Genomic DNA, 24,952 nt, shown 5'->3' on the forward strand with positions numbered 1-24,952 from the left:
GCTGTGCCCCACACCCGGTAGCGGCCAACTCCCACCCGGGGGAAGCCGCTGCGGGCCCCCGTGGCAGACGGCCCACGGGGCGGAGGCGAGATTTGCTCTGCAACTTTATTCACACGGGGTACCCTGCAGCCCCCATCCCGCCTGCCGCCGCGGGGCAGGCGGGGGCCGGGCGGCGGGAGGCTGGGTGCTCGGTGCTCGGGGGATCCAGGCCCTCGGGGATCACTGGCAGGTGTTGTAGATCTGGACCTGCTGGTTGATGGTGGCCAGCACCTCCCTCATTCTGGCCTCCAGCCCGCCCAGCTGGGCCGCTTTGGCATCCAGCACCCGCTCGTTCCGCTCGTACTCCTCCTCCAGCGCTGCAGGGACACGGGAACATGAGTCAGACCGGCCTCCCACCGCTGCCCCCAGCCCCGCCCCAGCATCCCCGCTCCGGCCTCACCTCGCAGCCGCTGCAGCTTGCCCTGGGCGTCCTGCAGCAGCCCCGCGGCCTCCTCCCGCAGCTGCTGTGCCCGGCTGCCCGCCTGCTGCACGCCCTGCGCCCGGTGCTCCACCAGCTCCTGTGCTGTCCGGTACCGGTCCCGAAGCGGCCCGTCCAGCACCTGCTGGGCAGCGGGGCTGGTCAGCAGCATCGCCACGGGACCCCTGCTGCCACACTGTCCCCCTGATCACCCACCTGCTTGGCCTCGCCGGCCCGGTCCTGCGCAATGCTGGCTGCCTCCTGGGCACGCGTGGCTGCCAGGCTGTTGTTTGCACGTTTCACCTTCAGGGCATCAGTCTGCCTGTCCAGGAGCCCGATCTGCTCCATGGCACCTGCCAGCTGCTGCTCTGCACTTCCTGTCTGGGTCTGCATCTGGGGATGGTGGCATGGGAGTTTGGTGATTGCACAGTGGGATGGGGTCCCCTGGTCATAGGGATGGGGCTCTCACCGTGCCAAGGGCACTCTCACTGTGCTGGATGTCACCGGCAGCCTGCTGCAGCGCCCGCTCAGCCATGCCCTGGGCTTGCCGTGCCTCCTCCAGCGCCTGCCGCACGGCCTCAGCCGTGCCCCGCACTGCCTCTGCCCGAGCCCTGCGGCCACACAGCAAGGCCTCAGCATGGCCTGGGCTGGGCTCCCCAGAGGGATTGAGTCCTCACATCCCTGGGCTTACCTAGCCCGCTGGGCATCCTGCAGCAGCTGCCCAGCCTGCTGCACGTCACTGGCTGTCTGCTCCAGGATGGCATCCACGCTGGCCAGGCTGCGCACCCGCGTCTTGATCTCATCGGCCAGGCGGTGGATCTGGTCCGGTGCAGCGGGGAGTGACAGCTCCAGTACCCGACTGGCTACCACCTCAATGCTCTCAGGATCAGCCCCCTCCTCTGCAGGCGGAAGCAGTCAGTGTGTTCCCTACAGCACGCCGGGGTGCAGGGGGCAGGCAGGCCAAAGGGCAGAGGGGAACATGGGACAGGGCAGGGGGGCCAGAGATGGCTGCAGGGCACAGGATGGCTGGGGCAGGGCAGGGACCAGGCAATGCAGCATGGGGCAGGGGTGGCACAGCCCACATGCAGTGTTGGGACAAGGCAGTGCAGTGCAGTGCAGGGTCAGCGCAGTGTGGTGCAGGTGCAGAGCCACAGAGCCCTGGGTAGGGGTGGCCAGCCCTCCCAGCATGCCAGCACTCACGGCTCAGGAAGGCCTTGACATGGCTGATGAGCTCCCTCAGCTCCTTGTTGGAGCTCTCCACACGGGCCCTGGTCTGGTTTGCCTTGTCCAGGGCTGCCTGCGCTCGCAACCGGGCCTCGTCTGCCTTCCCCTTGGCCTCTGCCACCTGAGCATGGGCAGAGACCCTCGGTGCCAGCCCCAAGGGCTGCAGAGCGTGGCTGTGCCACCAGATCCCACCAGCACCCATGTGCCACACACCTTGTGAGAGAGCTGGGCCATGTCGCTGGCAGCCTGACGCAGCTCCTCCTGGGCATGGCGTGCCCGGTCCAGAGCACTGTCAGCCTTGGACACGGCTCCACCACAGCTCAGACCACCACAGCGTCGTCCCCCGTCCTCATCCTGGCACCCAGCACCCCCACAAGGGCTCTCAGCACAGGGCACATCTCCCACCACACCGCAGACCTGCAAGGCAGCACAGGATCAGCCCAGCTCTGGGTGCCATTCCCAGCTCCCTGCCCGTGTCCCACCTTCTCGTTAAGCGGCTGCAGGCTCAGCGCCTGTGCCCTGGCTGCCAGGTCCATCAGTGCCCGCCGACTGGCTGCGTTGTGCCGGTTGAAGCCATCCCTGTGGCTGGCCAGCAGCTGCTCAGTGCGCTGCCGAGTGCCGGCCGAGCTGCTGACAGGGCTGGGCACAGCACGGGTGGAGGCGTCCGCCCGGCGCTCGGCCTCCTGTGACTCCTGATAGGACTGACGGATACTGTCATAGGCACCTGGGGGACAGGGACACTGTCAGACCCCCTGACATGGCCTGACTGCCCTGGCCTGCCTCTGTGGTGTGGCTCACCAAGGAAATTGGAAGTCTTGAGGGTGTGTAGCCGCTGTTCCAAGTCCTGCAGGCTATGGTTGAGGGCGCGGGCGCCCCGGTCCACAGTGTTCAGCACGTGGCTGGCATTGAAGTTGGCATCCTGAGCAGCTGTCAGCTCCCCTTCCACCCGTGTCAGCCTCTCAGTTGCCTCCTCGATCTGGCGCCTGCAAAGCACGGGGGTGAAAAGCTGCCCCTAGGCTACCCTGGGAGGCCTGCCCTGTGCCAGGTGCTCACCGCAGCCCCTCCATGGTGTGTGTCAGGTGGGCAGCGGTGGCAGCAGTGGTGTTGCGGGCGGCCACCATGTCACGTACAGCGGCCAGTTTCTCCTCCAGCTGCCGGAAGGTGCCCTCGAAGGCGCCGGCAGCCCCGGTGTGCTGCAGGAGCCTGGCCCGCTCTGCCAGCGCTCGGGTACGGGCAGCCAGATCCTGCACCACACGGTCCCAGTCCCCGAAGCAGGGGTGGCAGGGCTGGCAGGCAGGGAAGGTACCAGAAAAGCCCCGGGCACACTGGTCACAGCGGACTCCAGAGATGCCAGGCCGGCAGTCGCAGTGGCCGCTGCTGCGGTGGCACTGGGCACTGGCTATGCCACGGGGGTCACAGTCGCAGGCTGCAGGGAAAGTAGTGTCAGGGCACCAGAGGCTCCACTGTGGTCCCCCCACTGGCACCAACTCTCACCTCGGCACTGCTGCCGCGGGTCACCCCAGTGCTGCTCCTGGCAGTCCGTGCAAGTCCGGCCGCCAAAGCCTGGCCGGCACGAGCACTGCCCTGTGAACTGACAGACATGGCATGGCCAGGCTGGCACTGCTGCAGCACACCCCCAGCCCCATCCCATCCCCCAACCCTGTTGTGTCTCACCTGGTTGCAGGTGGGTGACAGGGAGTGCTGGGGGTGGCAGTCACAAGGCTGGCAGCCTTGCCCGCTGGCCAGGTTCCAGTAGTTGGGGCTGCAGCGGTCACAGCTTTGGCCCTCCACATGGGGCAGGCAGTGGCATTGCCCACTCTGCCTGTCACAGTGGCACTGCTGCGGCCCACAGGTGCTGGCATCAGTGCCCAGGGGGTTGCAGGAGCAACCTGGAACCAAGAGGCACTGAGCAGAGATAGAGTTGAGGGAATGAGGGCAAGGATGGGAATGAGATTGGGATGGAGATGGGATGGAAGTTCTGATGGGGACAGAGCAGGAGTGGGATGATGATGGATGAGGGTGGAAGCAGAATGGACACAGAGATTGGACAAGGATGGGGTGGAGACTGGATGAATGTGGAATGTGTGCAGCATGAGGACCACTGGTGGGGATGGGATGGAGATGGGACCAGGGTCAGGATAGAGCTGGAATAAGGACAGGATGGGGACAGATGGATGGCAGTGGGGATGGGATGGCAATGGGGACAAGAATGGGCATGAGAATAGGATATAAATGGGAAGGAATAAGTTGGACATGGGGACAGGGACTGGGCCACAGTGCTGGGCCTGGGCAGAGGAGACAACCCTGTTAGAGGGCAGGGCTGCAGGGACTCCACAGCCCTGTGCACAAGCAGGGGCAGCCATTGGTGCACATGGGACTATTGCACACATGGTACCCAGGGATGTGTCAGGCCCTGGAGGCAAGTCTGTGTCTGTCCTGGCAGGCAGTGGGTACTCACGCCTGCAGCTGTGTCGTGTGGCATCCCCGTAGAAGCCAGGCTGGCACTCGGCACAGTGGGGCCCTGCAGTGTTGTAGAGGCAGCGCAGGCACTGCCCTGTGCGCCGGTCACACGCCTCCGGGTCCGTCACGTCGATGTTATCGTGGCACTGGCAGGGCAGGCAGCGCCCACCCTGCAGAGGGTCCCCATAGTACCCAGGGGCACACTCATCACAGCGGGAACCTGCTGACACAGAGCGCTGGGCAGTGCCTGGGGACAGGGCACCCCAGCAGGCACTGAGTGTGCCCTGGCAGGTACCCACCTGTGTACCCAGGGCTGCAGTGGCAGATGACCTGCTGGGAGTGGCTGTCTTGGTAGCAGGAGGCAGCGAAGTGGCGGGGGGTGCTGGGCCCTTCAGGACAGGGGCAGGGCCGGCAGTGCTGCCCGGAGCCAAGCGCTGGGTTCCCAAAGTGTCCGGCTGCACACCTGCCGGCAGGAGGTCAGCAGGAGCTGGGGCTGCTGGCAGCACCCTGCCCCAGTCTGGCCAGGTCCCCCACCTACCTCTGGCACCTTTCCCCATCCGTGTGGTCACGGCAGCGCAGGCAGCTGCCTGTGCGAGGGTCACAGCTCTCGGCGTGCCCGTTGCACTGGCAGGGCCGGCACACAGGGAAGCCCCAGTGGCCGGGCTGGCAGCGGTCACAACGTGGACCATGGGTGCCTTCACGGCAGGGGCACTGCCCGGTGGTGCTGTCACAGATGGTGCTCACTGAACCCTCACGGCTGCACTGGCATGCTGGAAGGCACAGCACCCACAGCGTCCAGCCCTGAGCTGTAGAGAGCACTCCTTCCCCATGCCCCCAGCCCTGGGATGCCCAGGCTCCTCTCCCACTGGCACTCACGTCGGCACCCGCCGGGCCCAAAGCCAAAGGTTCCCGGAGAACAGCGGTGACAGCGCCGTCCCATGACATTGGGTTTGCACTGGCACTGCCCGCCCTGGGGCTGGCACTCGGCACTGAGCGAGCCCTGGGGATCGCAGAGGCAGGCTGTGGGCAGAGAGCAGGGTCAGCGTCAGCTGCTGTGGGACAGGGGCAGGACAGGGTGTGGGGCTGTACTCACGCAGCGCCCCGTCATGCAGGATGGCCGAGAGGCTGTGCAAGAGGCTGGAGCAAGGCTCAGCCACAGGTGAGGGCCCTGCAGCGTGGAAGGGCTGGGCACAGTGGTACCGCTCAAAGGTTTCCCGGCGCTCCATGGAGCTGGGGTCACCCGCAATGAACATCTCCAGTGAGGAGTAACGGGGCAGGAGCACCAGCTGCGGGGCAAAGTCAGTGGGACATCACATCCCTCTCTCCCTGTGTTCCCTATGGCTGCGTCCTATCTCCCTGAAGGGTTGCTGTCCCCCATCCCAGTGCCCGTCTGCCCCTCACCGAATCGATGAGCACACTGGCAGTGGGATCCTGATGAGCAGCAGCACAGCCCAGTTCCAGGCGGAGCGTGTAGGAGACACCCTGCTCCAGACAGATGGGCTGGGACAGCACCACATACCTGGATGGGGGCAAAACACAGCAAGGGCAGCCATGTGCCTCCAGTGAGCCCCAGCACAGCCCAACCCTACTGAGGTGTTTACCTGGCACCGGAGGGGAGGTTGGTGGAGAGCTGGTCATCGGCAGGGATGGTGTTTCCACAAGGGCTGCTGGCGGAGACAGGGCTGGGGCGCAGCACCTTCAGCCTCACCTCCTGCCAGGCCTCTGGGTGCTGGCAGCCAAGAAGGGGCAGTGTCAAAAAGCCTCACCACCTGGAACTCCCCACCACTACCTCCCAATCTGGCAATATATCACACTGCTGGCTTCACCATCCGGCGCTCACCTGTGGCTCATAGCGGATGACCACATCGTACTCGGTGGAGAAAGGCACATCACTCACGTGGAACTCCACCCAGCCACCTTCCAACATGCGGGCAAAGCCTGTCCCTGTCCAGGAAGCTGGACGGTCTGGGGGCGGCTCACGTTCCACCACTGAGCCCTGGTGCAAGCAGGTGTTGTGAGATGGGACCCTGAAAATCACCTTGGCCAGCAGGCACTGCTCTGCCGTGAGCAGGGAGGGCAGACCATTGCCTGCTGGTCTGGGCACCCTGCAAAGGGGCACCCACTGTGCTGCTCTGCCTGATGTCCTCCCCAGGGACACCTGCATTCCTTACCTGATGCAGCCGTGCATCCTCCGCCTCATAGGTGTAATGATCCAGGTTGATGCGGTAAAAACCGGTCTCCACCTGCTCACACTGTCGTCCTATCACATGGCTGCGGCACTGGCACTGCCCTGTCCCCATGGCACACCTGGTACCCCAGCAGCACCATCAGCCCTGATGCCAGGAGAGGTGCCCCTTGCCCTCTGCATCCCCGCAAAGACTCACAGGTTGTTGCGAGCACCTCCCACATCGCAGTCACAGGGCCGGCAGCCCGGGAGGTCGTGGCTCAGTCCCCAGTGCTCGGGCTGCAGGGGGTCACAGGGTATTAAAGAGCAGCTGCCTGTGTGCTGCAGTGCTGAGCACGGTGCAGGGGCCGTGGCACAGCCCCACTCACCAGGCACTGGTTGCAGCTGCGCCCGGTCACCAGTCGCTTGCAGAAGCACTCCCCACTGACAGGGTCACACCGGCTGCCATCAGCCACCGTGCCACGGGGGTCACAGTGGCACCCTGCATGGAGAGCCAGCAGTTTCCAGCAATGCCAAACCACGTGCCCAACCCCAATAGGTGCCACCCTGGTACCTACTCCGGCAGCCTTGCGGGTTGTCGGCGCTGAGGCCGAAGAAGCCGGGCTTGCAGCGGTCACAGCGGGGACCACCAACGTGCTCCTTGCAGCGGCACTGCCCCGCAATCAGGCCCCTGGCTGGGTCATCAGCACCATCACACAGCCCACCATCCAGAGAACCCTCAGGGTCACAGTCACAAGCTGGGGAGACAGGCAGGGTGAGCACTGTGACCACCAAAGCACCCCCCTGCACATCCTGTCCCGCACTGACCTCGGCACACCGCAGGGTCCCGCAGGTCCTTGGTGGGGTCCTTGTAGTAGAAGGGCTTGCAGAGGTGGCAGCGACGGCCCATGGTGTTGTGCTGGCAGCCATCACACACACCCCCACTGGTGTTCCCCGTGGCCAGGAACACGGCCATATCAAAGTGGCACCGCCGTGAGTGCTCGTTGCAGTCACAGCCTGCAGGGACAGCACCATGGCATGGCATGGGGCACCACAGCCCACAGCTGGCAGGAAGCACTCCAAGTGCCAAACCTCCCCTGCCTGGGCTCTCCTTGCTGACATGCAGCAACACAATCCCAAACCTCCCCAAATTACAGTCCTGGCACCCTAGACACCCTCAGCCAGTCTGCATGATGCCAGTCACCACCAAACCACACCCCATTGTACAACACCCCAAAACCCCTGCACAGCACAGCCTGGCAGCTCTGGCACTGGGATCACTGTGCCAGGAGCCGGTGCCAGCAGGGCACTCACGGCGACAGGCGTTGGTGCTGGAGCCCTCGGCCGGGCGCCAGGGCAGGTCTTGGTAGAAATCGTCGCAGCGCTCGCAGTTCAGCCCCTGCGTGTGGTGTTTGCAGACACAGCGCCCGTGCACCTGCCAGGATGCCACGGTGAGGGGCTGTGGTCCTAGATGGCACAGCTACCCAGCTGCAGCAGGGCACACAGGCCTGGCCTGCCCTACCATGCCATCGGTGGTGGCAGGGGCCCCGCTGAGCGGGGCGCACTCAGAGGCGTGCCCGTAGCAGAAGCAGTTCCCGCGCATCACCAGCTCGTAGAGCGCGTAGTAGTACTTCTCCCGGATCTCCCGCCGAGAGTCCAGCAGGTTGTCCCCCAGGGTGTGCAGCTTGGTGAGGTTCACCCGCAGGTTGGTGACACGCAGCAGGTCTAGGGCAGGGAGAGACCCCTGTTGGCACAGGGTGGCTGGGCACGTCTATGCACAGCTCACCCCTGCCGGGCACAGCTGGGCTGGGCTGAGCATGGCACAGGAGGCTGTGGCTGGTTCAGAGGAGCTGGGCATGGCTCTGCCTTGCTGGGCATGGCTGGGATAGACTGTGCATGGCATGGGGTGTCCATGCAGGGCTGCACAGTATCAGGCTGGTCTTTTGTGGTTTTCTATATCACACAGTGTTGGCCCAGGCCCGTGCATGGTTTGGCTCACAGGCACGTGGTTGCATGTGGCCAGGCTGGGCTGCACGTAGCTGTGGGGGTTCAGCTCCCACACACGTAGCTGTGCACAGTCTGGCTGTGCGTGGGCAGGGCTCTGCATTCCCACAGCAGAGGCAGGCTGGGACCCCACCAGTGCAGAACAGCATTCTGGGCACAGCACCTTTCACGTGTCTCAGGGCACTCACCTTTGGGGGCCATTCCCAAGAGATGGCTGTGCCTGGTGTGGTGGGTGCAGCCTGGGGGCCTTGGGAACACAGGATAGCTTCCCCAGAACTGCATTTTCCCAGAAGCCCTGCCCTGCAGATTCCACCCCTCCTGCTCCCAGTCTAAATTTAGCCTTGGGTGGGTGATTAACCCACTATGTCCCATGCCCAGCCTGACTTCCCATCTCGAACCACAGCTGGTGTTGGGCTCAGCCGTGGCACAGCTATCCTCCTCCATTTAACCCAATGCAGCCTGATCTTCAGCTGCTCTCACAGGGCAGGGTGCAGAGGGGCCCAAGACCCCACAGGCTGGATCAGGTCGTGATCCCTGTGTAGGGCCCAGAGCAGGGAGAGAGCAGCCAAAATAGCTACACCCAAAATAGAGCAGCCAAGCAGGAGCCCAGATGGCTGGCGACTCACTTTGGATGGCAGGGCTGTAGGGGTCCCGGATGGGAATGGCAGGGTCCAGCACCCGGTAGATGACCTGGAAGGGACAGCAAGGTGATGAGAGCAGTGCAGGGGATCCCCTGCCTCTCCTGGGACACTACGAGGGCCTCACCTCCCCCTCAGTGGAGGGCTCGATGTCAGAATAGCGGGACTCGCAGACGACATCATCGATGCGGCGCGGGGGCCCGTGGGGCACGTGGGGAAAGGAAGCAGCGCAGTCATAGGCGAAGTAGCGATACACCTTCCAGGTGTGCCCAAAGTCAGCTGAGCGCTCCACCAGCATGGCCGCGGGCCGGAACGTCTGCGAGACACCCGTGTGGGACAGGGGATAGCCCCACAGTCCCTGAGGGCGTGATCCATCCCGTCCTGTCCCAGCCTGGATACCTACACGCTGGGACCCACCTTGAAGGTCATGATGAGATGGGTGAAGTGGAACTCGGCCTCCAGGTCCAGCTGGATGCTGACATGCTCCACACCTGGGGGTGACAAGTGTGACAAGTGGAAGCACCCACTCACAGGTCCCGGGGGCTCATCCCCCCCACCCGGCAGTGGTCCAGGGGCGCGGCCGCAGCCACAGGCTGAGTCACACTTCCTCAGTGTGGGAGGAAGGGAAGGAGAGCCCCCCGGGACAGGACAGGATGCTCCACCATCCCCACCCACTACTCACCGTTCTCTGACTGCCACCAGGCTTTCTTGGGGCGGGGGGCAAAGCTGGTGACCACATTCTGGATGCGGTGGCTGTTGGTGTTGGTGCGGGCATCGTAGGGCCGCCGGGAGTCGCAGATGAAGCACTTTTTCTCCTCCTGCGAGTTGGCAGACTCAATGACGCGTGTCCCCAGCCGTGTCCCGTGACCCTCATCCTTGTCTTGTCCCCCCAGGTCCCGTCCCACTTACCTGGAGGTGGCTGACGATGCAGTAGGGCTGAGGCCGGCGCAGCCCGCAGGTGGAGGTGGCACTCAGGCGGGCTGCTCGTCCCACCAGCAGGTCCCCGGTGGCCGGGTAGCAGCTGCCGCGGGCACAGCCCTGGGGGGAATCGGGGGCCAGGGCCGCCCCCAGCCCTGCGGAGCGGCGGGCGGCTGAGGGCGCTGCGGGGCCGGGGGGGCCGGGGCCGGGTTTCCCCCCGCCGCGCCCGGGGCCCCTTCCGCGACCGCCCGGAAACGGGACGGCGGGGCCGGGCCGGACCCTGGCGCCCACCGGCCCCGCCGCGGCGCGGGGCGCGGACTCACCGGCCAGCAGCGGCAGCAGCAGCAGGACGGCGGGGCTCCGCTTCTCCGGGCTCCGCATCGCGGGGCGCCACGGGGCCGGACGGGACCGAAAGGGGCGCAAAGGGCGCGCAAAGGGGGCGCTCGGCAGGTGTCCGCCGGTCCCGTCCCGTCCCGTCCTGACTCACCGGTTCCCCTTCTCGTTCCTGTTCCCAGTCCTTTCCCCGTCCCCTTCCCGGTCCCTCCCGGCCCCTCCGAACTGGCGGCAGGCGCAGCGCTCGGGGCTGCGCGGAAAGCGCGGGGCGGATCCCGGCTGGAGCGGGGGAGCGGGCCGGCCGGGAGAGGCGGGAGGAGGCAGGAGCAGGCTGGACAGAAGGCATCGGACACAGGCACACACAGTTTAGGGCTTTATTTGCAGGCGCTCCCGCACTAAAGGCACCTGCAGAGTGGACGGGACTCCCGGGCTCGGGGACCTGCGGGGCGGCCGGGCAGGACCGACCCCCGGTCCCGCCAGTGGTCCCTAGCAGGTGGCGTAAGCGTTGGCCCTCTCCCGGATCTCCTGCAACAGCCCGGTGACCTGCTGCTCCAAAGCCTGCAGCCGTGTCACCTTTGCCGCCATCATCCGTTCATTGGCCCCAAAGCGGTGCTCCAGGTCTGTGGGACACGCAACATGGTCACAGTGCAGCCTCCCACCATGTCCCATAGTCGGGACACCCGGTGGGACTGGCCCAGGGGGACGCGGGGAGATGTATGGGGAGGTGGCAGGAAATGTACCCCACCATGTGCTCCCTCTCACCTTCCAGCTTTCTTTTGCTGTTGCTGGCCTTATCCAGGAGGTCTCGGGCTTCTGCCATCAGCTGTGACACACGCTGCAGGGCCCCACCAGACACCCTGTCCAGCGTGCCCACCCGGTTCTTCAGCACCACATAACGCTGTGTTACCTGGGCCAGGTCCTGGCGGCACGAGGGCATGGTGAGGCTGAGCACCTGCAGCACCCACTACCTGCTTTGTGGCATGCATAACCAGGCAGGAATGGAGCTCACCTGGCTAAGTGTCCCTGAGGTGGTGGTGGCACGCTGTGCCCCATCCTTGGCTTGCTGGGCCAGGTGGCGAGCGCCCCGGCCGTGCTCCTGCAGGGTGGCGATGCGCTGTGCCAGCTCCCGCAGCCGCCGCTGCGCCTGAGACTCCTTCCTGTCCAGCGCCTGCAGCCTGCGCTCCGCCTGGCAGGGACGGGCACCGGCTGCAGCAGGCACAGCAAGCACCATGCCCATGGTGCCAGCCCCACTGCCCTGGCACCTGCCCAATGCCAGCCATATTTCCCCAGCACCAGCCTCCCTACCCATAATGTACCCAAGGCATCAGTCTTCCTCTGCACAGCACTGATCCCATTATGCCCAGCAGTACCAGCTCCACTCCCCGAGCTCGTGCTCCTCACCTCCCTGGCTCTCTTCTCAGCCACCTGGATGGCATCCCTGGCACTCTGCAGGGTGCTCCCTGCTGTCATCGCCTGTGTCCGTGCCACCTCCAGTGCCTGCTGTGTCCCCACCAGCTCATCCCTTATGCCTTCTGCTCGCTCCCTGCAGCAGCACAGGCAGCTCCAGCCCCTGCTGCTGCAGGGGGACTGACCCTGTCCCCTGCCTGCCCCAGCATGGTCCCACCACTTGCCTGGCCTCCTGTCCCTGTGCCAGCAGATCCCGTGCCACAGCCAGCCCCTCTGCTGTGCTGTTGAGAACCGCATCCACCCCCTCCAGCTGGCTGATGCTCTCCTGCATCTCCCACAGCAGCTCCTGGATCTGTCCAGGGCTGCTGGGCAGGGAGATGTTCAGCACCTGCCGGGCCACCAGCTCGATGCTGCCTGGGTCAGCTCCCTCCTCTGCGGGGACAGGGGAGCAGGGTGGGCTCAGGGTGGGCTCGCTGAGTCCTGCCATGCCCACGTGCCCACCCGGCGCTGTCACTACCTGCCAGGAAGGCCTTAATTCGGCGGATGAAGTCCCGCAGCTGGGCTGTCGCCTTCTCTGCACGGCTGCGGGCAGCCTGAGAGCGCCCCAGCGCCTCCTCTGCCCTGCTGCGTGCCCCCCGTGCCAGCTCCTGCACCTCCTGCATCTGAGGGGCACCTGGCTGAGCAGGGGGCACAGGGCAGCCCCGGGAGGGGGCATTTGGAGTGAGCAGGGGGTACGAGGGGACAGGATGTGAGCCTGCAAAGGAGCGTGCAAGGGGGGTGCAAGGGGACAGAGGGTACAGCAGTGGCCCAAGGGGGCACACACACAAGTGGCACAAGGAACATCTCTGAATGGGCATAAGAGACACATACAGAGCTAACATGCTTGAGGGCATGAAAAAGGAAAAAACAGGACACAGAAGGTGGCCGTGGAAAGGGCACAAACAGGACATGCAAAGGGGACACAAGGGGACCCCAGAAAGTGCCATGGAGCAACTACCCCTACCTTCTGTGCCACAACACCCAGCTGCCCTAATGCCACCTCCAGCTGCTGAGAGGCATTATGAGCACTGCTCAGGGCTCGAGCTGAGACAGGCAGTGCCCCTGCACACCCAGTGCCACCGCAGTGCCTTGTCCCCTCACTGTCTCGGCACAAGGCTCCTCCACAAGACGCGTCCTCGCAACTCCGGTCTCCGGGCGCCCCGCAAATCTGTGATGGTACCAGTGGTGGAAATAGCCGCTCAACGCTACATGACGAGTGATGCCCACACTACTTCTGCCAGTCCTGCTCTCACCTTCTCATTGATCCTGGCAATGTTGAGTCCCATCACCCGTTTTTGTGTCTCCCGCAAGGATTTGCGGGCAGCGGCTGTGCCACGGCGGAAGGTATCGCCCCGCTGCTGCAGCGCCCGCTCGGTCGCCCGCTGTGTCATCTGTGCCCTGCTGAGCTCGCCAGCCGTGCCATTGGCCAGCGCCTCCGCCTGCCGCGAGGCCTCCGCCGATGCCAGGATGCTGCGGTAGGACTCTGCAGGTGCGGGTGTCAGGCTTGGGCCGGGATGGCTGCCACCAAACCCAAACCTCGCTGGTTGCTCTTACCGCTGAATCCCGCTGCTGCTACAGTGCCGAGGAGGCTCTGAAGGTGGGAGGTGGTTTGGTTGAGACCCCCCAGCTGGCGGCTCAGCTCAGCTAGCCGGCCATGGTGCTGCATATCCGCCTGCGCCAGCTGGTCTAGATACTGCTCCAACTCTTGGAGGTGCTTCCCGAAATTGTCCAGCTCCATCCTTTTGGTAGGGAGGATGGCTTTAAACTTTCGGGCGGGGACAAGAGGTGGGTCCCTCCACCCCAGCCCTACATGCACACTTGCCTGGTGCCACCCAGCTGCCTGGGCAGTCCATCGAGGAGGGGACTACCAGGGCTGTGCCCCTCTTCCAGCAGCTGTTCCACATGCCCCAGAGCCTCCTCCAGCTCCCGCAGGCGACGGGGGCTGAGTGGGAGTGCAGAGGCCCCCTCCCTCAGTGCCTGCACGTGTGCCCTGAGGCGCTGCAGCCCTTCCCGCAGGCTGCCCACGGCCAGGTCCCAGCGCCCAAAGCAAGGGTGGCAGGGCGAGCAGCGGGGGAAGGGCTCCTGGTAGCCCCGCTGGCAGCGGTCACAGCGCAGCCCCCCGAAGCCCGGCCGGCAGCGGCACTGCCCGTTGTCCTGCTCGCACTGCGGGCTCTCGGCACCCAGCGGCTCACACTCACAGGCTGCAGAGACAGTTGGCAGTGTGTCCCAGCCTTCCCATGGAGCCCCGTGCCCCCAGACTGCCACCCTGTCCCAGCATCCCACCATATTCCTCCAGAATCCAATCTATCCCCAGCATCTTCTATTGTCCCCACAGTTCCACCAAGTACTGGGTCCCCAAAGTCTTGCATGTCCCCAGAGACATGCTATGTCCTCAGTGTTCCACCACGTCCCCAGCATCCCACTGTTTCCCCAAGGTCTGTCATGCCCACAGTGTCCCAACACATTCCCAAGATCTCCTGAGTCCCTTGTGTCCCCAGTGTCCCACTGTCTTCTTAGTGTCCCATGTTCAGAGCTCCCACCATGTCCCCAGGGCCCCCATTTCCCTAGAGTCTCACTATGCACCCAGAGTCCCCCCATATCGCCCATCCCCAGAGCCCCTGCTCCCCCAGTCCCTGGGATGTGCTCCCACCTCGGCACTCCTGCTCAGGATTTCCCCAGTGGTGCTCCTGGCACTGGGAACAGACACGACCCCCGAAGCCAGGCCGGCACTGGCACTGCCCTGTCACCTGCAGCGACAGTGCCATGCTCACTGAGCAGCTCACTGGGCCCCAGGAGGGCAGTGCAGCCATACCAGGGTGCCAGGGTACTCACTGTGTCACAGGCAGGGTGCAGGGCGTGTGTGGGGTGACAGCCACAGGGCTCACAGCCCCTTGGCCCCCCCAGGCCCCAGAAGTGGGGTGCGCAGCGATCACAGCTCTTGCCCACGACGTTGGGCCGGCAGGCACAGGCTCCTGTGCCACGGTCACAGTCACAGGTGCCATCGGTGCAGTGGGAGGCCAGTGTGCCCCGTGGGTCACAGCCACAGCCTGCACGAGGGTGGGTGGCCATGTGGGGCTCAGCCCATACCCACTGCCCAGGCAGTGTGGTGCTGAACCCAGCACCCCAAATCTGCCTGACCCCAGTGCCCCCCAGTCTGCCTGGCCTCAAACCCTGCACAGCCCCATGCCCCTTCTAACAGCCCCAAACCTCTCCTGGCCCTGAACCCTAGCCCTGCAACACCCCAAAATTCTCCCTGACCCAACCCAAATCACCCACACCCCACCACAACCCCACACCTCATCCCTGCCTTGAGCCTGTGCATCACTTAAACCTCCCCATCCCAAACCCCGGTGCAGCCCCAGTCCCACAGCCCCCGCAGCCCCCGCAGCCCTGCAGCCCCACAGCCCTGCAGCCCTTCCAGCCCCGCAGCCCTTCCAGCCCCGCAGCCCCTCCAGCCCCCCCAGCCCCGCAGCCCCGCTCACGCCGGCAGCTGCGCTGCAGGGCATTGCCGTAGTAGCCCTGCTGGCAGTGGGCACAGCGCGGCCCAGCCGTGTGGTACAGGCAGCGCAGGCACTGTCCCGTGCGGGGGTCGCAGCCCTCCGGGTCGCTGGTGTCGATGTTGTTGTTGCACTGGCAGGGCCGGCACTCCCCGCCCTCCATCTCCGGAGCCCCAAAGTACCCAGGCGAGCAGCGGTCGCAGCGGGGCCCTGCAGAGAGGGGGGCTGTAGGTGCTGGGGTCCCGCAGCCCCATGAAGGGGGTCCCTGCTGCCCCGTGCCCGCCGTGCCCCTCACCCGCGTATCCAGGGGCGCAGAGGCAGACGATGTGGTGTGTCTCATCGTCTGCATGGCAGGCGCTCCCGTGGTAGTGCCGTGTGCCAGGGTAGCCGGGGCAGGGGCAGGGCCGGCACTGCTGCCCCGAGCCCAGCACTGGGTTCCCATAGTAACCGTCCTGGCACCTGAAAGGACGAGGGGGGACCCAGTGGGTCCTCCAATCCACCATATACCATCCCACCATCCCATCCTATTCCATCATATCCTGTACCATCATATCTCACCCTAACCTAGCCAATTGCATACATCCCATTCCATCTCAATCTCATCCCATCCCATTCCATCATATCCCATTCCATCCCATCCTATTCTACCCCATCCCATCTCAACCCATCCCACCATTCCAACATATCCCATACCATCACATCTCATCCTGTCCTACTCCATTGTACCAACCCCATTCTATGCCACACCACCGCATGCCACACCCTGGCCTCCTCGTGGAGCTGACTCACCTCTCACAGTGCCGGCCGCTGGTGTGGTCGCGGCAGTGCAGGCAGGTGCCCGTGCGGGGGTCGCACTCCTCGGCGTGCCCGTTGCACTGGCAGGGCCGGCAGGCAGGGAAGCCCCAGTGGCCGGGCTGGCACTGGTCACACTGCCGGCCCACGGTGCCAGGCTGGCACCGGCACTGCCCGCTCACCTTGTCACACAGCTGGGACACTGAGCCCTCCGGGGAGCAGGTGCAGGCTGCAGGGCAGCACAACTCAGGTCAGGCACATGGATGCAGGGACACAGGAGTGGACAGACAGACAGACAGGCAGGGGACCAGCGCCCAGAACATGCTCACTCCATGGGCTGTGGCACAAAAGGGCTCATGTGGACACACAGGTCCACAAAAGCATGGATGGACAGACAGGTAAGAGAGTGCAGGATAGCTCAATGCTCACAGGGGGCTCATGTGGATGGATGGATGGATGGATGGATGGATGGATGGATGGATGGATGGATGGATGGATGGATAACTGTGACTGAACCCATGGGCTGCAGGACAGCAGGGCTGAGATGGACATATGGGACAGACAGACAAGTGAAGAGGGTGCTGATGGCTGGACAGACAGACAGGAGAGACAGCAATTTCTGGCAGATGAAGATCCCAGTACTCACGGCTGCATCCCAGGGGCCCAAAGCCGAAGCTACCGGGGGCACAGCGGTCGCAGCGTCGGCCGATGACGTGGGGCTTGCACTCACACTGCCCGCCCTGCACCTGGCACTCGCTGCTGCGGGAGCCCTGTGGGTCGCACTGGCAGGCTGTGGGAGCAGGACCAGCATGGGGCCAGGGCTGTCTTTTCTGCACCTGCCCACACCTGCCCACGCCCTGCCCTGCTCTCCTGCCCACCATGCCATGGGTATGGGCATATCCTGACCCACTGCCCCAGCAGGGCTCCAGCCCTGCCCACTCGTGGGTCCCACCCTGCATGGTCCCCACTCACGCAGAGCCCCGCCGTGCATCAGGGCTGAGACGCTGCAGACCAGGCGGGCACAGGCCTCGGCCAGGGGGTGAGGGGGGGCCATGCGAAACACCTCCAGGCAATGGTACCGCTCCAGCTCCTCCTGGCGCGCTGCTGCCTCTGCCCCATGGAACCCTGGCAATTCTGACACCCGTGGAAGGAGCACCAGCTGGGGGAAGGGAAGAGGAGATGGGGCAGGGGGGCACAGCCAGCTTCCACTGTGGCACCGACCACTAGGCTGGATCCATGTGCTCCAGGACAGTCCCAATGCTGCTGAGGTCAACTACCCCAGCTCCATCAACAGCCCCAGCTCCACTGACACCCCCAACCCCACTGATATTCCCATAAAAAGTGCCATCCCCAGAAGCTTCCTTATTCCCTTCCACGCTGACTTCCCTATGCCAACCCCAACTCTATCTAAATCCCCAGTCTCATTGATATTCCCTTCCCCTTCAACATCTACTTCCCCATTCCCATCCCCATCCTCATCTCATCCCCATCTCCATCCCACCCTATCTCATCTCATCTCATCTCATCTCATCTCATCTCATCTCATCTCATCTCATCTCATCTCATCTCATCATCTCATCTCATCTCATCTCATCTCATGTCATCCCCATCCCAACCCCATATGCATCAACAGAGGGGGGAGTCACTTCCCACTCCAGCCTCTGGTTCCCTGTCCCTGCCCATGATCCCAGCCCTGCCAAGCCTCAGCACAAAGTCCAGTGGGTCCCCCCTCACCGAGTCAATAAGGATGAAGGCACCGGGGTGGCGCTGGGTGACACCAGCCCGCTGAAGCCGCATGGTCACCTCATAAGGGGTGCTGGGCTCGAAGCAGAAGGGCCGGGACAGCAGCACGTACCTGTACAGAGCCAGGTGTTGCATGGGCACAGCAGGGCCATGGAGACAGCAGAAGGACAGCAGCAGCAGGACCCAGCCACCTCCCTCGCTCCCATCCCCAGCCCCCCCAGCCCATCCCGTTGCACCTCTGGCTGTGGGGCAGACTCTGGCGGTACATCTGCTCGGAGGGCAGCAGGTTCCCACAGCGAGGGCTGGTGGGCAGCACCCGGGAGCTGACACTGACCACGGCCTCCCAGTCCTCGGCTGACTGTGGCGACAGGCAAGGCAGTGTCAGGGCTGAGCTGTGCCATACACGCCGTGGCCGTGGCTGTGGCCATGCTCACCTCGGGCTCGTAGCGCAGCAGCAGCTCGTAGTCCATGGCGTAGGGCACGTTGTCCACACGGAAGGTCAGGCCAGCCCCGTCCCGCACCCGGGCGAACCCCAAGCCTGTCCAGGTCACCATGCGCCCGGCACTGTCCCGCACCACCTCCTCCACATCCGGCTGGGCAGGGCACCGGCACAGTTTGGCCCTGGCTCTACCCCCAGCCGCTTCTGCCCTGCAGTGCCTCGCTGTGCCCTCCCCTGCCCCCTCACCTTGGGGGGCTGCTGGCGGCTGCGGCGCGAGGGGACGGGGGGCTGGGGAGCACGGAGGGGGCTGTGCTGATGCCGTGAGCGTCCCTTCCGCCCCGCCGGCTCCCTGGTGTCGTACTCCAGGCAGTCCTGGGGCACCTCCACCCGAATGGCGCCCTGCAGGGATGGGGTCAGGGGACAGTGGCCATGCACAGGACAGCCGTGCACGAGGACAGCCATGCACAGGGCATGGTATAACAGCCACATGCAGGACAGCGTGACAGCCATGCATAGAGCACAGCGGCAGCTATGCATGGAGCATGGTGCACAGTGACAGCCATGCACAAGCACAGTGACCCCCAAGGACACTCACCGGGAGCTGAGGGTGGCTGTGGCCATGGCCGGTGGCTTGCTCGGCCTCATAGGTGTAGTAGTCGAGGGGGGCACAGAAGAAGCCGGGTTGTACCTGGTCACACTGCCGCCCCATGATGTGGGGACGGCAGGGACATGCCCCATCCTCCATGGAGCACCTGGGGGTGACCATCCTGTCCTTTCATCTGTCCTTCTGTCTGTGTCTTCATCCCTCCCTACGTCCATCTCTGTCCCCATCCCTCCCTACGTCCATCTCTGTCCCCATCTCTCCCTCCCCCTTGTGTGACTCCCAGCCCTGTCCCCACTCTTGTCCCCACCCCTGCCCCACAGGTGCTGTGCTGGGCCCCACCGGTTGTTGTAGGATCCCCCGAAGTCGCAGGCGCAGGGCCGGCAGCCCCCCAGGTCGTAGCTCAGACCCCAGAACTCGGGCTGCAGTGAGGAGGGGACATATAGGGCAGATGTGGGGCCAACCCAGCTGTGGGTGTTGCCATGGGGTTGGGGACAGGTTGGGGCACTCACCACGCATTGGCTGCAGGAGCGCCCAGCCACGAAGCGTTTGCAGTAGCAGTCCCCACTGATGGGGTCACACGGGGAGCTGCCTGCCACCGTACCCCGTGGGTCACACCTGCATGCTGCCCCCACACATGCACAGGTGAGGGGGTGCCAGTGGGATTACAGCCCACATGATTCATGGCCCTCCTTCCCTGTCCCATATCCATCCGTCTTCATCCCTTCCATCCCCATCCTTCCATCCATTCTCATACAACTATGCCATATCCCTCCATCCTACATCCTTCCATCTCCGTCCCTCTGTCCCAGATCCTTCCATCCTCATCCCTCCATCACCATACCTCTACCTCCATCCCTCCACCCTCATCCCTCCCACCCTCATTCCTCCATCAACATCTCTTCATTCCCCATCTCTCCAATTTCATCCCTTCCTCCCTACCCCTCCATCATCCCCCCATCCCCTCTCCCACGCCATCCCTGGCTCCCAGCTCACGCTGACAGCCCTGTGGGTCGTCGTGGCTGAGGCCATAGGCGCCGTGCCGGCAGCGGTCACAGCGGGGCCCGGCCACATTCTCCTTGCAGCGGCACTGCCCCGCAATCATGCCCAGTGCCACGTCCGTGTGCCCATCGCAGGCACCTCCGTCCAGGGACCCTGCTGGGTCACAGTCACACGCTGCCAAGAGAGAGGATCATCAGTAGTTCTGGCTGCTGGCACCAGGAGCTGTGAGGCTGAGGCAGGTGGCACCAGGAGCCATAGGGCTGGGACAAGCCGTGGGGCTGGGTCCCAGGACACTCACGGGCACAGGCAGTGGGGGACCGGATGTCGGAGCGAGGGTGCCGGTAGTAGAAGGGCTTGCAGAGGTGGCAGCGACGGCCCATGGTGTTGTGCTGGCAGTCATCACACACACTCCCACTGGTGTTCCCCGTGGCCAGGAACACGGCCATGTCAAAGTGGCACCGCCGTGAGTGCTCGTTGCAGTCACAGCCTGCAGGGACAGCACCGTGGCATGGCATGGGGCACCACAGCCCACAGCTGGCAGGCAGCACCCCAAGTGCCAAACCTCCCTTACCTGGATCCCCCTTACTCTGATACGCAGAACCACAACTGCAAAGCTCCCCAAAGTACAGTCCTGGCACCCCAAAACCCCCAGCACAGCACAGCCTGGCAGCCCTGGCACCCCAAAACCCCCGGCACAGCACAGCCTGGCAGCCTGGCACTCACGGCGACAGGCGTTGGTGTTGGAGCCCTCGGCCGGGCGCCAGGGCAGGTCGTGGTAGAAATCCTCGCAGCGCTCGCAGTTCAGCCCCTGCGTGTGGTGCTCGCAGACACAGCGCCCGTGGATCTGGGGGGACCACCCAGCTCAGTGGGGCTGCCAGGTCCCGTGGGGCACTGTGCCATGCTGGTGGGTGCGTGTGCCTCACCATGCCAGGGACAGAGGGTGTTGGGGCACCCGGTGCTGGGGCACAGTGGGCAGCGTGGCCATGGCAGAAGCAGCTCCCACGCAGCACCAGCTCCTCCACAGCGTAGTAGTACTTGTGCAGCACCTCCCGCCGTGAGTCCAGCAGGTTGTCCCCCAGTGTGTGCAGCTTGGTGAGGTTCACCCGCAGGTTGGTGACACGCAGCAGGTCTGGGGGTGTGTCACTGTGAGCACCTGCCCTGACACCAGCCCTGCATCCCCCACACCCCGGCAACATACCCTGGATGTCTGGGCTGTAGGGATCTGCTACGGGGATGGAGGGGTCCAGCACCTTGAAGATGACCTGCGAGAAGGAAGGAATGTGTGATCCCATTCCACCCAGACCCCTGGCCCTGCTCTGCACCACCCCATCCCCACGCACCTCCCCGTGGCTGGACGGCTCGATCTCGGAGTAGCGCTGGTCACACAGCACCTCATCCACAAGCCCCAGGGAGTGGCTGGGGATTCCAGGGAAGAGCTTGGAGCAGTTGTAGGCAAAGTAGCGATACACCTTCCAGGTGCGCCCAAAGTCTGCTGAGCGCTCCACCAGCATGGCTGCAGGGCGGAAGGTCTGCAAGACACCCAGATGGGATGGGGACCAGACCCACAACCCCTCCAGATCCATCCTGTCCCATCCCGTCCCATCCCATCCCAGGGGTCCATGTGCCAGAACCCACTTTAAACTTCATGATGAGGTGGGTGAAGTGGAACTCGCCCTCCAGGTCCAGGCGGATGCTGACATGCTCCACACCTGGGAGACAGAGAGATGGCTGAGGCTGGGGAAGACCCCCATGGCCATGCAGCTCCACAGCACATGCATCTGGGGCAACCCCAGTGCCACCCTGACCTCACCGTTCTCCGACTGCCACCAGGTCCGTTTGTCATGGGGGCTGCTCAGGTAAATGACATTCTCGATGCGGTGGCTCTCAGGCAGGGACGGGTCACGTGAGTCACAGGTGAAACATTTCTCTGAGTCCTGTGCCAGGGATTGGCACCATCAGGGATGGGTGACAGAAACCGCACCAGTGCCTGGCTGTGTGGGTCTATGCCAGAGCTGTTCTGGGGCTGGGTGGGCTCACCTGGAGGTGGCTGACGATGCAGTACTCCTGGGGCCCATCCAGCCCACAGGTGGAGGTGGCACTCAGGCGGGAGGCTCGCCCCACCAGCAGGTTCCCAGTGGCTGGGTAGCAGCTGCCGCGGGCGCAGCCATGGCTCAGGTCAGGCTCCTGACAACCCCCTGCCACCAGTCCCCCGACTGCAGAGAGCATGAGGGCACAGGCTGGGGGCTGCACCGGGGTTCCTGGGCACCCCCTGCTTCCCCACGCACCCACCCCACCCCCAGCCATCCCATCCCGTCCCATCCCTGCATCCCGACCCACTGATGCAGCATGAAGCTCCATGATCCGGAAAGGTGCTGGCAGCAGCGTCGCAGCCTCGTGACCAGGAGCAGGGAGCAGGGTGACGGGGGGCTGGGCTGCCCCTGCTCCTGGGGGCCCGGGCAGCCCCAGGGTGCCGAGAAGCGCCGCAGGGAGTCAGAAGCCAGGTCAGGCGCTTGCTAATCCCGACAGGGCTTAGTGCAGCCTGGATTCCCCGCTGGATTTTGTGGCAGTCAGGCTGTGGGTGCTGCCAGGCAGGGAGCATCGCCACTGCCACCACCTCCGCTGCCCAGCACCCTCCACCCAGACTGGGGTCCCTGAACCACCACAGCTCCCAGCGGTGTGGGCATGCAGGGTGCCCCCAAGGCCAATGCTTACCCAGGAGGAAAGCAAGCGCCAAGAGGTCCATGGGCAACCACGGGATCTGCCTGGTGGAACATGGAGATGGCACTGCGATAGGGCGTATGGCATGGGGTGCACTTCAGCTGGTGCCTGTCCTCTCCTGGCTCTAGCACGACTGTGCAGTCCAGGATGCACCCCCCACACCGGCATGATGGTGCTTTCCAGGGACAACACGAGGAATCAGGGTCATTTGGGGCAGCTGGGTCTGAAAGCCCTCCGGAATGACATGCAGTGTCCACCTGAGCAGCTCTGCGGGACTGTCACACACACATCCAGGCACACAGCCATGCTATGCCCCACCAGAGCTGGCACGAACTGTGCCGTGCCCCACCCTCCCTGGCTCAGAATGGATCTATCCTCTTGAGAGTCACTAGTGTCCCTGGGGGGTACCAGCACCGGGCCAGGGCCAGCTTGGGAGGGGAGCCAGGAACGCTGGAGCCGGCTGGGCAAGGGCGTCCCTGACTCTGGCCAGGGTCCCGCTGTTAAATTTAGGTTGGAACTGTCTTTTGTGTTTCCTTCTCTCCCGGTACTTCCCGCTCCCAGCCTCACAAGTGCTGGATCAAAGCCTGGTCTCGGCTCTGCCCAAACACATCTCTCCTGTCCCCCGCACGGAGCCAGCCCAGGGCAAGGGGGCTCGGGGCGGCGGGGGGAGCCGCGGCTCCCTTCTGGCACCCGCCCCGCTCGAAGCTGTGCCAGGGCGATAGGCAAGGTGCTGCAGAGCCACGTGCTGGCACGAAGGTCCCCGAGCCCCCGAACCCCCTGTACCTGGCGTCCTGCGGCGTCCGGCGGGACCAAGGCCAGGGCCGAGGGCGGCGTGGGACCCGCTGCCCCTGGGCTGGGAGCGCAGAAATGAGCCGGGGCAAGGGCAGCGATGGGATGGCGGGTGGTGGCCCCCCTTCCCCGTGCACGATTCTTATTCAAATGGGCTGCCCGCTGAAAGGGACGGCGGTCTCCAGGCTACGGGAATGTCACTGCCGATTCCTTCTGCCTGGAGGCCCCCGCCGCCCGCCCGCCCGTGGAGGCCAGGCCGGCCAGGCGTCGGCAGCCCGGGCACGCCCCGGCCCCCAGGCGGCACGGTGGGCCCCGCCGGCGAACAAAAGGGCGCCTCGTGGGCTGGCGGGCCAGAGGCACCGCGTTCCCCGGGCTCCCGGCACGGCGCGGCAGGAACGTGCCGGCCGCCGGGGGCAGTGAGGCGTGGGGGCAGCACGGTGGGATGAGTGGGTGCCTGGTGCTCCAGGGAGCGGCGGGTGCAGCCGCACAGGGGTCACTGCATCACCCTTCGCCTCATGTGGGGATGGCCATAGCGACGGCACCTGCACGGCTACGCTGAAGGGTGGAGCCGTGCAGGGCATCTGCTCTACCAGGAACTCACCCGGGCACAGCGGCGATGCTGCCGTACTGGAACGTCCCCTCCCTCCTAAGGTACCTGTCCCTGCCCACTTCTACAGCTCCCTGGGCAAAGTCCGGCGCACGTCAGCCACGGTAAGCGCATGGCAGGGGTGGGGGTACCCAGCCTGTCACTGCCAAGGGACCCCACAGCTCCTGGCTTGTGTGCTGCCTCACGCTAGTTGCCAGCACCCAGCCCATGCCATGGGCTGCACCCTGTGCCAAGGGCTGCGCCATGCCCCAGAGCTGTGCCGTGCCCAGGATCTCCCCTACGGCGCACCGGCTCCTACCTGTGCCCGTGGGAGCCCGGGGCGCTGGGCAGGTGGCTGGTGGCCGGGGTGGGCTGCGGAGTCGGAGGCCCGCTGGGCTCCGGCTGGGCTCAGCTGCTGTTCCTGGAGGAGGGCGGCCGGTGCCTGTCTCCTCCTCCGGCAGCCGTGCCAGGCGAGGGGAGGGACCTGCCCGCACCGAGCTTTAGCCAAGGTGAGGCAGAGGAAGGTACACGCTGGCGGTGGCCCACGTGTGACACAGCAGTGTCCTGTGCCTAGGCTGGCCGGGAGAGCATTCCCACAGGGCGGCTGTGCCCGGCTGTGCAGCACGTGGGGCTGCTGAGACAGGCAGCCCGGCTGGGACTCGCCCCGCACTGCACGGGCCCGTCTGTGCCTCTGCAGGGCGCGTCTCTAGCAACGGTACCAGGAGGCCTGCACTGCACTGCCCCGGTACCCTGCCAGATGGATCCTGCTCACACCCCGTGCTGGCACTGTGGGCACTGCCATGCCCCACTCACCCTGTGCTGCTTGGTGCTGTCTGGGATCCTCTGGACCGGCCGGACTGGGTGCTGAGCCGGCAGCCCTGGAGCCCTGTAGGGAGCACGGCTGTGCACCAGGGCCGGGTTCCACAGAGCCCTCACTGTCACGCAGGGATAGCGCCTTGCCTTTTATTAGCCAAGGCCGAGGGCAAAGGAAGGAAGAGGAGCCGTGTGCTCTCCACGCCAAGGCCACGCTCTGGCCACCCGCCGCCAAGCAAGGTCATGGGCAGACAAAGAAGCAGCTCTCGGCCGTAGGGATGCCAAAACCCACACCCCCAGGGACACCCTGAGACAGCCAGGCACCTCA

The 24,952-nt window shown here is 64.9% G+C and overlaps 2 protein-coding genes across 8 annotated transcripts; both read right to left on the minus strand.

Moving 5' to 3' along the window:
* Positions 1–91: 91 nt before the first annotated feature.
* On the minus strand, positions 92–10,443 carry LAMB2 (laminin subunit beta 2). Its single transcript, XM_074550521.1, has 33 exons — positions 10,189–10,443; positions 9,857–10,020; positions 9,630–9,765; positions 9,365–9,438; positions 9,075–9,263; positions 8,936–8,999; positions 7,828–8,030; positions 7,620–7,740; positions 7,134–7,322; positions 6,884–7,063; positions 6,695–6,807; positions 6,526–6,605; positions 6,313–6,448; positions 5,982–6,137; positions 5,743–5,870; positions 5,543–5,660; positions 5,235–5,427; positions 5,018–5,161; positions 4,680–4,911; positions 4,441–4,604; positions 4,140–4,361; positions 3,356–3,570; positions 3,176–3,272; positions 2,735–3,107; positions 2,480–2,664; positions 2,164–2,405; positions 1,895–2,098; positions 1,658–1,802; positions 1,149–1,356; positions 927–1,068; positions 674–850; positions 440–599; positions 92–356 (listed from the first exon to the last, which is right to left on the minus strand). Exons 1-33 carry the CDS (start codon positions 10,244–10,246, stop codon positions 220–222), a joined length of 5,349 nt encoding a protein of 1,782 aa, XP_074406622.1. The 5' UTR covers positions 10,247–10,443; the 3' UTR covers positions 92–219.
* Positions 10,444–10,558: 115 nt separating this feature from the next.
* LOC141730710 (laminin subunit beta-2-like) lies at positions 10,559–24,859 on the minus strand. 7 transcript variants are annotated; one of them, XM_074550520.1, is made up of 36 exons: positions 24,625–24,859; positions 23,220–23,289; positions 22,431–22,480; positions 21,756–21,931; positions 21,529–21,652; positions 21,354–21,427; positions 21,059–21,247; positions 20,917–20,980; positions 20,642–20,847; positions 20,442–20,562; positions 20,017–20,205; positions 19,713–19,892; positions 19,229–19,341; positions 19,059–19,138; positions 18,711–18,867; positions 18,362–18,514; positions 18,111–18,269; positions 17,913–18,034; positions 17,668–17,788; positions 16,906–17,092; positions 16,580–16,723; positions 15,931–16,162; positions 15,437–15,600; positions 15,127–15,351; positions 14,477–14,691; positions 14,295–14,391; positions 13,467–13,845; positions 13,199–13,383; positions 12,898–13,127; positions 12,609–12,812; positions 12,123–12,282; positions 11,830–12,037; positions 11,600–11,741; positions 11,208–11,384; positions 10,961–11,117; positions 10,559–10,818 (listed from the first exon to the last, which is right to left on the minus strand). In XM_074550520.1, the coding sequence occupies exons 3-36, from the start codon at positions 22,459–22,461 to the stop codon at positions 10,685–10,687; spliced, it is 5,499 nt and encodes a 1,832-aa protein (XP_074406621.1). In that variant the 5' UTR covers positions 22,462–22,480; positions 23,220–23,289; positions 24,625–24,859; the 3' UTR covers positions 10,559–10,684. The 7 variants fall into 7 exon arrangements, with proteins under 7 accessions (XP_074406621.1, XP_074406615.1, XP_074406614.1 ...); XM_074550514.1 differs by lacking the exon at positions 24,625–24,859 and adding an exon at positions 24,131–24,289; XM_074550513.1 differs by lacking the exon at positions 24,625–24,859 and adding an exon at positions 24,131–24,289 and having other exon boundaries at positions 23,220–23,387.
* Positions 24,860–24,952: the final 93 nt, after the last annotated feature.

The sequence above is a fragment of the Zonotrichia albicollis genome, chromosome 12 (assembly GCF_047830755.1).
Source record: "Zonotrichia albicollis isolate bZonAlb1 chromosome 12, bZonAlb1.hap1, whole genome shotgun sequence".
Taxonomy (NCBI): Eukaryota; Metazoa; Chordata; class Aves; order Passeriformes; family Passerellidae; genus Zonotrichia; species Zonotrichia albicollis.